This window comes from Danio rerio, chromosome 1, assembly GCF_049306965.1.
Source record: "Danio rerio strain Tuebingen ecotype United States chromosome 1, GRCz12tu, whole genome shotgun sequence".
Taxonomy (NCBI): domain Eukaryota; kingdom Metazoa; phylum Chordata; class Actinopteri; order Cypriniformes; family Danionidae; genus Danio; species Danio rerio.
In genome coordinates, this window is record NC_133176.1 from 22721668 (window position 1) to 22734194 (window position 12527).

Sequence of the window (12527 nt, forward strand, 5' to 3'; positions counted from 1 at the left end):
ATAAAATTAGGAATAAATGCTTGCACGCGCTTCACACCTCTCTTTCCAGGTTGCTTTGAAACTCCTCCAAAAAACTGGTCATGTCAGGGTCTCCTTCAAAATCACTAAAATGATTGTTAACCCATAAGAGCACAACCCGGGTTACCTGTGTAAAGAGAATGAAGAGCTGTGAGTCCAGTCGAACTGAAGATTAAAGTGCATTTCTTCAGTAAAGAGAGTGATTTGGTCACCCTACCTTGTCCCGTAAACAGGGGTCATTAAACCAGTCTAGAAGTCTCTGTCCCAGAATCAGAGGACTGGGCAGGAAGGTACGATAGGTTAAGAGAAAGTCCTCAATATATGTGGGGTCGACGATTGAATGGTCCTCCACTAAGTGCTGCATCAGCCTCTCAGCAGTACCCTAAAAAGATTCATGTAAAATTGTATATCAGAATTTTGTCTGAATTGACAGACTTATTTTCTGGTATAACAGTATCCAAACATAACATGTTAAGCCTGCAAGTTTATTACTTTTAATAGAACTTTAATAACTGCCTTCTATTTTAACATGTTTTAAAGACGGATTAAAGTTTCAGAGGCAGTGTGTCAATATGATTCACACAACCTGAGGTTGAATTAATTTTTTAACGTGTGAAAATTATGGACGAAAATTTCGGATTCAGTGTGCAATAAACTTAACACAATTCTTCAGAAATTAGTCTAATATGGTGATTTAAAGCTCATTTAATACTTTGATCAAAAAAAAAAAAAAAGAAAGTTGTGATGCATTTTGGCATAATCCAAATTCCAGAATTCCATTCGCATAAAACAGAGTCAGACTTTAAATATCATATCCTAAATTATTACATTTACACAACATTAACTATAATATTAAACAATTAATAAATCAGTGTAGCACTCATTCAAGTAGACAGTAGTACCTTGACAACAATGTGTCCCTTGCGTGTGCCCGTCCTGTCGAGTTCTCGATGTTCTTTGACCATGACGATTTCCCCTTCCTCCTCTACTCGCTGTGTGTTCTGCTCAACCTGATTCAGAATGCAGCAATAGTCCTGCTGGGCAATGCACACAAACTACACACACACAAAAAATAATATTAGTTGCTGATTTTTTTTTTTCATCATTTAAAAAAAATAACTTAAATGGGCCTTTAAGTTCATATTTAACAGGGCATGATCAATTTGAATAAAACTGCATTTCAAAAATACAAATGCTAAGCATCCCCTAAGAAATGTAATTTATTAAAATAGAAGAGACTATTTAAATCCTCAGTAGACTCACCTGACAGTCATCAACTTTGGTTCTCATTACTCCAGTCATCAGTTGTTTCTCCATTGATGGGCAGACACCAAAACTTCCACCCATACACACACTCTCACTGCGGCCGTCCAGGTATATCACCTCTACTGCTCCATTCAGAATGACTGACCATGAGTCCAGCTGAAACACACACACACACACACACACACACACACACACACAATTATAATGCCTGTTATCCTCAAAACACAAATTAGTAGCAGAAATTCAACAATGAGTCCAGCCTTACCTCTTCACCATGGTTTAGGACTATAGTTCCAGCACGTTCCACAACCGCAAACACCATAACAGCACAGAGTTCCCTTCGCACCGAAACACTCAGACTGGCAAATGCTGGAAGCTGCTGAACAAACTCCAGCAATTGCTCTGTAAACAGAAATGGAGTAAGAAATTGAAAGAGAAACAGATAACACCCAGAAAGTGAAAATGAAAGTGCATCATCATATTGAATTTCAAATCATTGAAGGACTCAAGCTAAAAGTACCAATGTCATCATCTGTACGGTCCATAGGGTCTTTTTCAAGGCAGTCTCTCACAATATCCCGACTCATAAGATGGTCCGTTCCCCTTCCTACGTCTTCATCATCATCATCCTCGTCTGAGTCCACTGCTGTTTCAGGAAGCCCACTTAGATCCATGTCTCCACACTCGCTCTCAGTGGCCTGTCAAAGACACCATGTAAGCTCTAAATGTTTGCTAATTTTGAGCTGACAATAGCTATGTTTCCATATAAAGATGCTAATAAAATGTATGTGCAAAACTGAAATATTGCATAAAAATATGTGAATAAAGCAGCGTTTCCAACCAATGAGTCAATTCCTGATTTACTGGCACCAAATATCAAAAGTAAAAACAGAATTTAATGCGGTAGGAGAAGCTGCGTGAATCTTTTCCTCATTTAATAAATTACTTGTGCCTAAGAACACAATGCCAACTTGCAATTAACGTGCTGTGGCGTTTGAAGATGTGAGACTCAGAGCACAAACACTCTTGACAGTTTTGTAAGAAATTAATAATACCACTAATACTGAAATGGTTAAGGCGTTTCAGAATAACCAAAACAACATTTCAGATGTTTTACAACTCGGTCAGCCTGCTGGTTTGTCCATTCACACACATTGTTATCATCACATGATCTCTTATGACAAAAATCACAGGACTTTTTCATGCTCATACTGGAATTTGTTTGATAAAAGTATTTACATTAGGAATGCTCTGACCAGGATTTTTGGAGCAGATACCGAGTGTGATCCCTCATCATGGTTATGGCCGATACCAAGTAATGATTCTGATGCTTCAAGCTTTATATATAACTTTAATATTGCATAGCATACAGGACATTTTCCCTCCTAGTTTGATACTTAAGTGAAGATCTCTCCTTTCCTAAGACAACAAAAGAAGGATGTTGCATATAATCCCTCAAACACGTCTCTTATAACCATTTAGTGTGGACATGTCATGGTCTAAAGCAGCTTTACAAAAAAAATTGTTACTACATAAAAAAATTAAGAAACATGACTAACAAAACAATTTGGAGACACTGCAAATGACGAACAAAAAGGATTCATCATGTCTCAATCAAGAAAAAGTTTGGAGCGCATATTTGATGCAAAAGAAGTTAAAAAGGACCTTCCACTGTTTGTAAACCCGTAAACAAACACTTGCGATCGGTTCATGTGATCAGCCAGATTAGCGAGTACCGTTTGAGTCATAAAATGTGATTATCGGCCGATACCGATCTCCAGCAGATTGATCAGAGCATCCCTAGTTTCCATCGTAGTTTATGTGCATCTTATGTTATTGAATAAAAAGTTTATCCTACAAATTTTATGCGCATTTTCAAAATTGTCACACATCTCGATGTTTCTATCAACCGGTTTTTATGCGCATATTCAAAATACCCAGAAAAGGTGGATGTAAACGTAGCTAATGATCACATACTATACATTCAACGCTTGACATTTGATTAGTTTAATCCCTTTCTGCCCATTGTGGGGTGCATTATCAAATTTTACATGAATGTGTGTATCCAGTGTGTATCAAACAAAAAGTGCTTCAGTGGTAGTTCATGTGTCAGGGTTCTTTAGATAAAGGATTCATAAGATAATATTGATAGTATTAAAGGTAATAACAGCCCTGCTAATGTGCCTTGGACTTACGATTTTGTTGTTTATATGGATGTGATTTGCTTGTGCACATGCGTACTGGCAAAAGTGTGTGTGTTTGTGGTGTGTGATGGCATTTTGAGCGGATTGTGTTTGTGCACGCTGTGGATATGCAGCATGTGTGCTCATGTGTATGGCTGATCTGCGGATCAAAAGGTGTATGTGCTTGAGGACCACATGAATAGGTTATGGAGAGGTGACAGATGGACCACAGAGGAGGGCGGGGGGAGGTCGGGGGAGTCCTCTACTGGACAGGATTTTAATGTGCGCGAGTGTGTGTTTGTGTGTGTGCGTTTGTCCCAGATGTTCACAATAAATCTCTGTGAGGATGTGCTTCTGTTGCCGAGTAAGAAGATTGCTTTCTAGCGGGATAGAGTCTCTTGTCACCTGGTAAATATCCGATAGGCTGCTGCTTCCTGAATCACTGGCGATGCTGGAACGTGATTGGCTGGAAGTCATATGAGAGTGGCAACTGTCGGAGGGGTGAAGCTTTGAGAAGTCGGTTGGGAGCTGTAGGAATAATGAATACTATTAGAAAAAAAACAAGCAGAAAAATGCATATAGACAAGAATCATTTCAATAATATTTCAAATTAATTTATACATTTTATGGGAAAAAAATCTTTAGAAACCATCAGCATTTTAAAAACCTTTCAGCTTAAGTTCCTGCAGCATGACACTAAGGTTTAAAACTGCATGTATGAGAGAAGCATCATTTAAACTACCATAAAACACATTAAATGTTCCCTAAATAACCTTGTGAGCATGCAGCAGGAGAAAAGTGCCACAAGGGGAAAACAGAGAGTGATGGAAAAGTGCAAATAGTCATTTTCCCCACATGCAAGTTGATCAGGAATCTAAGGATTAATTTTAAACCTCCGTGTGAGTGTCAGCACAATTACACTTTAGTGAAATGAATGATGTGCTCCCACACGCACACGAGTTCAGCTTAATGGTGCAATTTAATAATAGAAGATTCTAATAATCCATCTACTAGGATTTGTTGATAAAAATAAACAAAAACAAACAGTATTATTCCTAGAACTCTGGCACATTCTCTCCATGTTTACATCAGCAGTTTGATAACTGCACTGCCATCCAATTTTAATTTGAAATATTTTAGAGAAAAAATACTTGTATCACTTCTAATAATTAACATGTCTTTTAATGGTGTTAAACTTTTATTGGTTGCCAAAATTATTAGCCCTCCTGTGATTTTTTTTTTCTTTTTCAAATATTTCCTAAATTATGTTTAACAGAAGGAAATTTTCACAGTAATTCCTATAATAATTTTTCTTCTGGAGAAAGTCTTATTTGTTTTATTTTGGCTAGAATAAAAGAAGTTTGAATTTTTAAAAAACATTTTAAGGTCAATATGATTAGCCCACCTAAGCAATATATATATATATATATATATATATATATATATATATATTTTTTTTTATGTCTACAGAACAAACCATAGCAAACCAGTGCCTTTTAGGCTGAATACTAGTAAATATTATGTCAAATATTATATACTGTCATCAGGGTTAAGATAAAATAAATCCGTTATTAGGAATTAGTTAATATCTATGTTTAGAAATGAGCTGGAAAAAATCTCTGTTAAACAGAAATTGGGGGGAAAATACACAGGGGAGCTAATAATTCTGACTTCAACTGTATATTTTGGTGCTGTGTGTAACATCCAAGCCCACACAGCACACACACACACAAAATTCCAACGAAATGTAAATCTAGAGCATCTGTGATGTGATGCCTTTAATCACTAATGCATGGCTTTAATCAGTTAATGAACCAAAATAACGATTATACCTGCTAGCACACCCACACCCACCCCAACATCCTACTGTATAACATACCCTGAGGCTTACTACATTACAAATTGATGGGTTCATGTACTTATGCCCTAGATCAGATGGCCTACATACAGTAACCCTACAACAAAATCACATGCAGAATACTTGCACGCGACTCAAAAACTCAATAGCGGGATGGTGAAATCATTGCAAAGACGATCTATATAATCACACACACAAAAAAAAAAACATCAATAGTAACCAACTCTAAAACGGCAGGAAATATATTTAAAGTAAAATGTAATGAATTTTAAAAAATGAAATAAGAAACCAAAAAATGCAGATTAATAGAACAAATAAAAATAATAAAAAATAAAACTAAATCGACTACATAACATATAAACTGCACAACATAATAAAATCAGCAATCAAATTACACAGATTAACTGTTTAGAAAGAATTTATAACACAAATAAAACAGTGGAATTGATTTAAAATGACCAACAAGTCCAACACTACAACAGACCAACTCCTGAAACTCAGTTTAAAACTAAAAAAATATTCCGTTCAGAGTATATTTAGGAACTTGCTCATTCAAAATAACGATTTCTACAAAAATGTGTTCATCAAATTCAGCTGATTCCTAATATTTCACCAAAAACATGCATGCATGAATGTAACTTATGTGCACACTGTTTTGTGTCTGTGTGTGTGTGTAATACTCACAGTCCTGCTCTCCTGTCCCCTGACTCCATAGCCATGAGACAGAACTAGCTGTCTCATAGCCTGCAATACTGAATGCCCAACCATCCTGTGTGCATTTAAACTAACCTCTAAAACAGAATCATCCTCTTTTTGTAAAAGTAACTATCTCAACTACATCAACCTGAAATTCAAATATCTCTCTCCACAATACACTCTAAGAGAGAAAGCATCACTCTCGACTGAAATCTGCCCATCACCACAGTAACAGACAGCTCTCTGGCAGAGCGGGATGCTTCTGTAGACACACTTTTCATCTGACCCTGCCCCTGCATCCCATTCACGCACACATACACACACGCACACCAACGCCAGATCATGGGATTATCAAGAGGCTGGTATTGTTTAAGCGAAGGAGGGTGGGGGGATGGTTGACACCCACTGCCCTACTAAACCAGTCACCAGGGTTAGCCTAGTGGTGACTGACAGCTCAATGAACAATCAGGTTGTCACATATATCTAAAAGGAGCCCGCCCCTCTGCTGTCAATCATAATCAGGCCCATCCCAAGTGAGAGGATAATAAAAAACTAATGCAGCAGGAGAAAAGTGCCACAAGGGGAAAACAGAGAGTGATGGAAAAGAAGATAGGGAAGCTTTTACCAGATTACATTATTAAGAATGTTACTAAGACTTTGGCTTAGTTCCATAACTTAGTGATCTATTTTTTTCTCTTTTCATTGTTATGTGGATGATATTCTAATCTTTAACGCATCAAAACTAATAACAGAGACTCTGTCTAGAATTTGCTCAATTGTTTGAAAGATCTTAAGGAATAATTGGAGCAGAAATTTTAATGTTTTAATGAAAATAAAACACAAATTGCTATTTTTGGTCATTTGGGTATTTTGGTGGATGTGTTGATGCTTTGGGTAACTTGGTTTTATATGGTTGTCTATTTATCGAGCATATTGATGTGATTTTATCTAAAACAATTTTACATTTGATAAACAGATTAGTGCTGTAGTGAAAGCAAGTTTTTACGTAAGGAGTTCAATTCATTCTTTTATTAAGTCAAGATTAGACAACTGTAATTATTTATATGTTTGAATAGATCAATCATCACTTCAGCACTTAAATTTAGTCTAAAATGCAGCTCAACTACTAAATGGGGACTGGATAACACAAAATCTCTTTTTATTGCTACTGTATGTGGATAATGTTGAAAAAAATCTTCCACATATCAATACTAATGACAGACTCAGTCCAGATTTTGCTCAATTGTTTGAGAGATCTCAAAGGAATAATTGAAGCAGAAATGTTAATGTTTTAACAAGAATAAAACAAATATTGTTGTTTTTGTTCATTCTGGAGATTTTAGTGGATGTGTTGATGCTCTTGGTAACTTGGTTTTATAAAGGTCGTCCATTTATCGAGAACCTTGGTGTGATTTTCTCCATAATAATTTGACATTTCATAAACAGATTAGTGCTGTAGTGAAAGCAAGTTTATTTTTTGGTAAGTTGAGGCTTTGTAAGTTCAATTCATTCTTTTAGTATGTCAAGATTAGACTGCTGTCACTATTTACATGTTGGATTAGAACGATCATCATTTCAGAGCTTAAAATTAGTCCCAAAATGCACCTCAGCTACTAAATGGGGACTGTGTAAGCATATTAGCTCAGTCCAACACTGCAAAAAATGCTTTGCTTAGAGTTTTGGTCTTATAAATCTTAAATCAAGAAGCATTTTCTAGACAGGCAAAAAATATCTTGTCCTCAGAAATAATGAGTCAAAATTGAGTTTTTTCTTAAAACAAGCCAAATAATGTGCCAATGGGGCAAGCAAAATAAACTTGCTTTCACTTTGAGATGAGATGATTTTGCTTACCCCATTTGGCAGATTAGTTTCTTTTTTTTTAAAAGGAAAAACTCGCTTAAGCAAATTTTTTTTTTGCTGTTTAGCCTTGATCCACTGGTCCAATGATAATGTCTTATATTTTAAGATTTCGTTAAATGCTTTTAAGTTTTTACACGGGTTAGATGCAATTTTGTCTTAAATGACAGTTATTTTTAATTGTGCTAAACAAATAAAAATGTAACTGAATTGATCTGCCTTGCTGTGTTCTTAGGGTGCTTTCACACCAGTGAATCGATTCAGTTGTTCCGAAACAGAGATTACAAATGTTACATTGTTGCTCTTTGCTCTTGGAGCGGTTTGCTTTCACACTGCAAAGTTTCTAATCGGACCAAAAGAGCTAAAACAAGTCACGTGCGAGTAAACTCTCCTTACATTGGTCAGAGTGTCAGGGTTTATTTTGCAGCGTCCCGCTAAGCTGTCAGGAGAGGTGGTGGTTTGGTGGTGATTGACAGGGTGCGCGCGCGCGACGTGTCTGAGGAGAGACGCGGTGGGGAGGGGTGAGAAGGGTGCGCGACGATGCCTATTTGAGGACCGGGAGGGAGATGCAAGATTACCGGGAGATCATCACTCGTTTGCGGGCATCCGGAGACTCGCGAAACTTCCGGCCCTACTCATAATTCTCTCTTCATATAGCCGTAAGCCTATTACATATCCATAAAACACTGTGATATAACCGCGCTCGGATCGGATCGCTTTCTCACTGCAATCGAACCGCTCAAGGGTTCGTTTTAATCGAGCCGAGACCACCTCATTCAAGCGATCTCGGAGCGATTACCTTGGTGCGGAACAGAGCGCGATTGCCCTGTTCACATATGCCAATCGAACCGCGCTAACTGGGCAAACGAGATACGTTCCGAAACAAAAGTGTAGGTGTGAAAGCACCCTAAGATACCGTTTACACTAGTATGCATTTTTAATTTAAAACTGAATTTTAGAACCAGCCAGATCAGTGTTTTTAATGCATTTCAAAAAAACAATCTCAGTCTATGCTATACACCCTAAAGCACATGCTATTTGACCATTCATGCTCATTAGGCATGCACATATTTTGCCGAAATCTATATTTGCAGTCTACCACTAATGTAATGTTCATATAAAAGAGGTCTTAGAAATCAGAGTACGGTGCACAACAGTTCAGAAGACCAGTCAGAGAGCATTGTGAATAGCTGTGCTCTTGTTTTCAAAAATGTTAAAGTCCATCTATAATCAGTTTTTGCAGGTCAAACACAACAATAAATGGTGTTTTTTATGTGAGGTCCTGAAGACTATTTATAGATTACAACTGAGATCTGCTTGAATTCAGCTAAGCTAAGAGCAATGCATACACTTACACGGTGTAAAAAAACGTTGAAAGTGTGTTACTTTTCCTTAAAACATTTAAAGTCTGGGAATGCTTCATTTTCTATGGTGCTTTCTCTTTATTGGACAGTTGAGCAAGCCTTTTGAAGTAAGCTTCATTGACTATCAACACAAACGGACACTTTTTGTGAGTGCCCAAAACCTAGCAATCCTTTGTTTTGAATGCTCAAACCACACACTCACAGTTGTCTGTGCTACGTTATAAACAGCCAGCATGCATACAGTGTACATAGATATCAGAGGAAAGCAAGAATTTCTGTCAAAACATCTTTGAATGTGAAAAGCTGCAGTGTGTAGTTTGTCATACTACCATAAAGATAATTATGTTGTTCTAGGGTGTGAGAATTTATGCCAGAGTCTAAGATGAAATAATGTTGAAAGAGTAAAACTGGACCACAGTTTAGTAATTTAAGGGTTATTAATTAATAGAATGAGTAGGGTAGTTACCTGGGATTTGGGGCATTCCTGCAGCAAGACAAAATGAGAAACACATTAATACACAATCCACATCTTAATACAAAAAAATATTAATACAGTGACAGTAAATGTTAAAGAAGAACAACAATTGTCTAATAAGCTCTGTTTTGAGTTCTCTAACTGTGGTTCTTAAAGCTTCTTTCTTGAATGCTCTCTCTATTTTCCAACATAACATTCAAAAACCATATATAAACTAGATATTTCAGTTTTAATTAATATTAAATGTATGTCTAATTGCTAGTTTTAAAACTGTTTTATGGATATTAAAAATGTATCAACTTAGTTAAATTAATTAACAACAATTGATTTGTGTGATTACAAATAGGGATGCACCGATACCATTTTTAGGAACTTATCCAATCCCGATACCAAGATTCTGAGTATCTATCGATACAGATCCGACCCAATACTGTGCAGTTATTTTTAATTATTTATTTTATTTTTTTAACAAAATACAGTTTCTATAGTTCTGCTAATCATAAACTAAAGTAAAATATCTTCTTTAGTACAAAATAACAGACATTCAGGTCTGCTGATGTTTGCTGTAAACTAGGCTAGATTATTTGAGTATTCGTTACGACAGCATCTGTAGTAGTCCAGTTTATGTTGGTTACTTTTTAATATAATTAATTTTCTTTAAAATCTATAATAGGTCATCACTATTGAAATCACTAAAGCCTGATATTTTCCTGCAAGTTTGACGCAGACTAAAGAGGCCAGTTGTACTTTTAAAACACAGCCTTGCCTGAACTCGTCTTGAGTAAGACACAGAAAATGAAAGCACGTCAGCACTGAGGAAAAATCAGATGCACTATAACACAAGCACTTGAATATTCATCTGTACCTCAAATGGCTTCAGAACATTTGGGATATAGTTGGCCTACATGACGACTTTCTAGTGCCTTATAAAAGGCTACCTTCTCTTTATGGTTTATAAATTCCACAGAGGCGATGCAGTGGCGCAGTAGGTAGTGCTGTTGCCTCACAGCAAGAACCTCGGTTCAGTTGGTGTTTCTGTGTGGAGTTTGCATGTTCTCCCTGCATTTGCGTGGTCTTCCTCCGGGTGCTCCGGTTTTCCCCACAGTCCAAAGACATGAGGTACAGGTGAATTGGGTAGGCTAAATTGTCCGTAGAGTGTGTGTGTGTTTCCCAAAGATGGGTTGCAGCTGGAAGGGCATCCGCTGGGTAAAAACGTGCTAAATAAGTTGGCGGTTCATTCCGCTGTGGCGACCCCAGATTAATAAAGGGACTAAGCTGACAAGAAAATAAATGAATGAAATTCCACAGAATATAGAGCATGCACAGGAGAGGATTTGGATTGGTCCTAGCAGGCCGATACCCGATCCAGCAAAAATATGTGGTATCCAGTCGATATCCGATCCAAGTATAGGATTGGTGCATCCCTAATTACAAAATTATCTAAATGCCAAAGCTGTATGATCTTCAATGAAAACTACATTTATTAAAATAAATGTGATTTTAGTTTAATAAAATTGAACTATTTTTTAATATAAGTACGAAATAAATAAAGTACATTTCAATTAATATCAGAAAAACAATGAAATTATATTAAAACACAAATCATTTCATTTGAATTAGAATATAGGGCCTCCCCTGATTGAAAAACACTGGGTTAAAATGTAAACACAATCATAAAAGTGAAATCAAGTGGAATAAAAAGTAATTTAGTTATTAATATTATTAATGATTACCTTAATAATGATATTAAGAATATTAAATTATTATTAAGGTGAAGTCACATTAGTAATTTCAACAGAAATCCATGTGATTTTCACAAGAGGGTTAAAAAAAATCCCCATCAAGATTTTGCAATGGATTCAAGCTGGTCACATGAAACCACCATATTGACCAACAGAAACTTTATTATGAATGTGACGTGTGTTTGTGTGTGTACGGAACATTCCCAGAAAAGGTACTAATGTGTATCATTTTAGAGTTTGTGTGCGTATGAGAGATAGAGAACGTACAGAGTGGTATCCAGGTGGCAGAGGCGGCTTGCTGACTGGATAATTATCAACGGTATCAATAATGGTCTGGCGCTCTCCACGCTGGTTTATCTTTCGAAACCTTCTCCTGGATTGTCGATGAGATGCTTGTCTTTGGAAATACTCGTCATTGTCATCCATGTAGTCCACCTAAGAGAGACAAGAGAGGAAAAGTGTATCCTGATCTAATGGACGCATGGGTTACTGCACATACATCAGCCTTTGTAACTCACCACAATCATTTCTGAAGCCTCAAGGACGATACACTCACAACCACGACGCAAACTACCAGCAGAACGCTTACCAAAACTGAAATGAAACAGCATTCATGACACAAACAAAGAACAGGACAAGACATAGAAAGAAAGAATGAGGCAAATCAAACACAAAACACTGGTACCTGCTGCGGGGCAGAAACATAGACTCCTTTATGAAGACCGAGCCAGACAGAAGGATATACCAGCAGGTCCCGATGTCATCAGGACTAGAACAAACACACACACACACACAGATATAAATATTACACTACACACCCTGAAAAGCACACCATTTCTATTTTAGTCCACTCTTACTATATTCTGGGTGGAGCAGTGACCTAACAATTAACGTCATAATGAGCAAAGGAAACACATGTGATGAATCATAAATGTGGGTGAATGAGTCTTGGTCAATTCACTATTTCCCAGAGCAAGAGGGCATCCGTGGTTTGCTGATCTCGCAAAGTCAGACATGAAAAGTCTGTCTGTCTGTCTGACAAGCATTCAAAATGACTGCTTTTATGTA

The 12527-nt window shown here is 36.8% G+C and overlaps 1 protein-coding gene across 16 annotated transcripts in view; it reads right to left on the reverse strand.

Moving 5' to 3' along the window:
- The window catches only part of rapgef2a (Rap guanine nucleotide exchange factor 2a), a 66281-nt gene that overhangs the window by 21112 nt on the left and 32642 nt on the right, over positions 1 to 12527 (reverse strand). For 5 of the 16 annotated variants that reach the window (XR_012406056.1, XM_073950824.1, XM_073950799.1 and 2 more), the window contains exons 4-13: positions 12145 to 12228; positions 11978 to 12053; positions 11727 to 11894; positions 3873 to 4013; positions 1805 to 1982; positions 1550 to 1686; positions 1282 to 1440; positions 921 to 1073; positions 236 to 400; positions 38 to 145 (exon numbers count right to left, since the gene is read on the reverse strand). Coding sequence is in view for 15 of the 16 variants with exons in the window: in XM_073950824.1 (XP_073806925.1) it covers positions 38 to 145; positions 236 to 400; positions 921 to 1073; positions 1282 to 1440; positions 1550 to 1686; positions 1805 to 1982; positions 3873 to 4013; positions 11727 to 11894; positions 11978 to 12053; positions 12145 to 12228 (1369 nt within the window). In the remaining variant the exon portion in view is untranslated. Of the gene's footprint in view, positions 1 to 37; positions 146 to 235; positions 401 to 920; positions 1074 to 1281; positions 1441 to 1549; positions 1687 to 1804; positions 1983 to 3872; positions 4014 to 6009; positions 6352 to 9708; positions 9727 to 11726; positions 11895 to 11977; positions 12054 to 12144; positions 12229 to 12527 lie in introns of those variants that run through there. The other 11 variants (XM_009291106.5, XM_005170931.6, XM_005170932.6 and 8 more) reach the window with 5 other exon arrangements.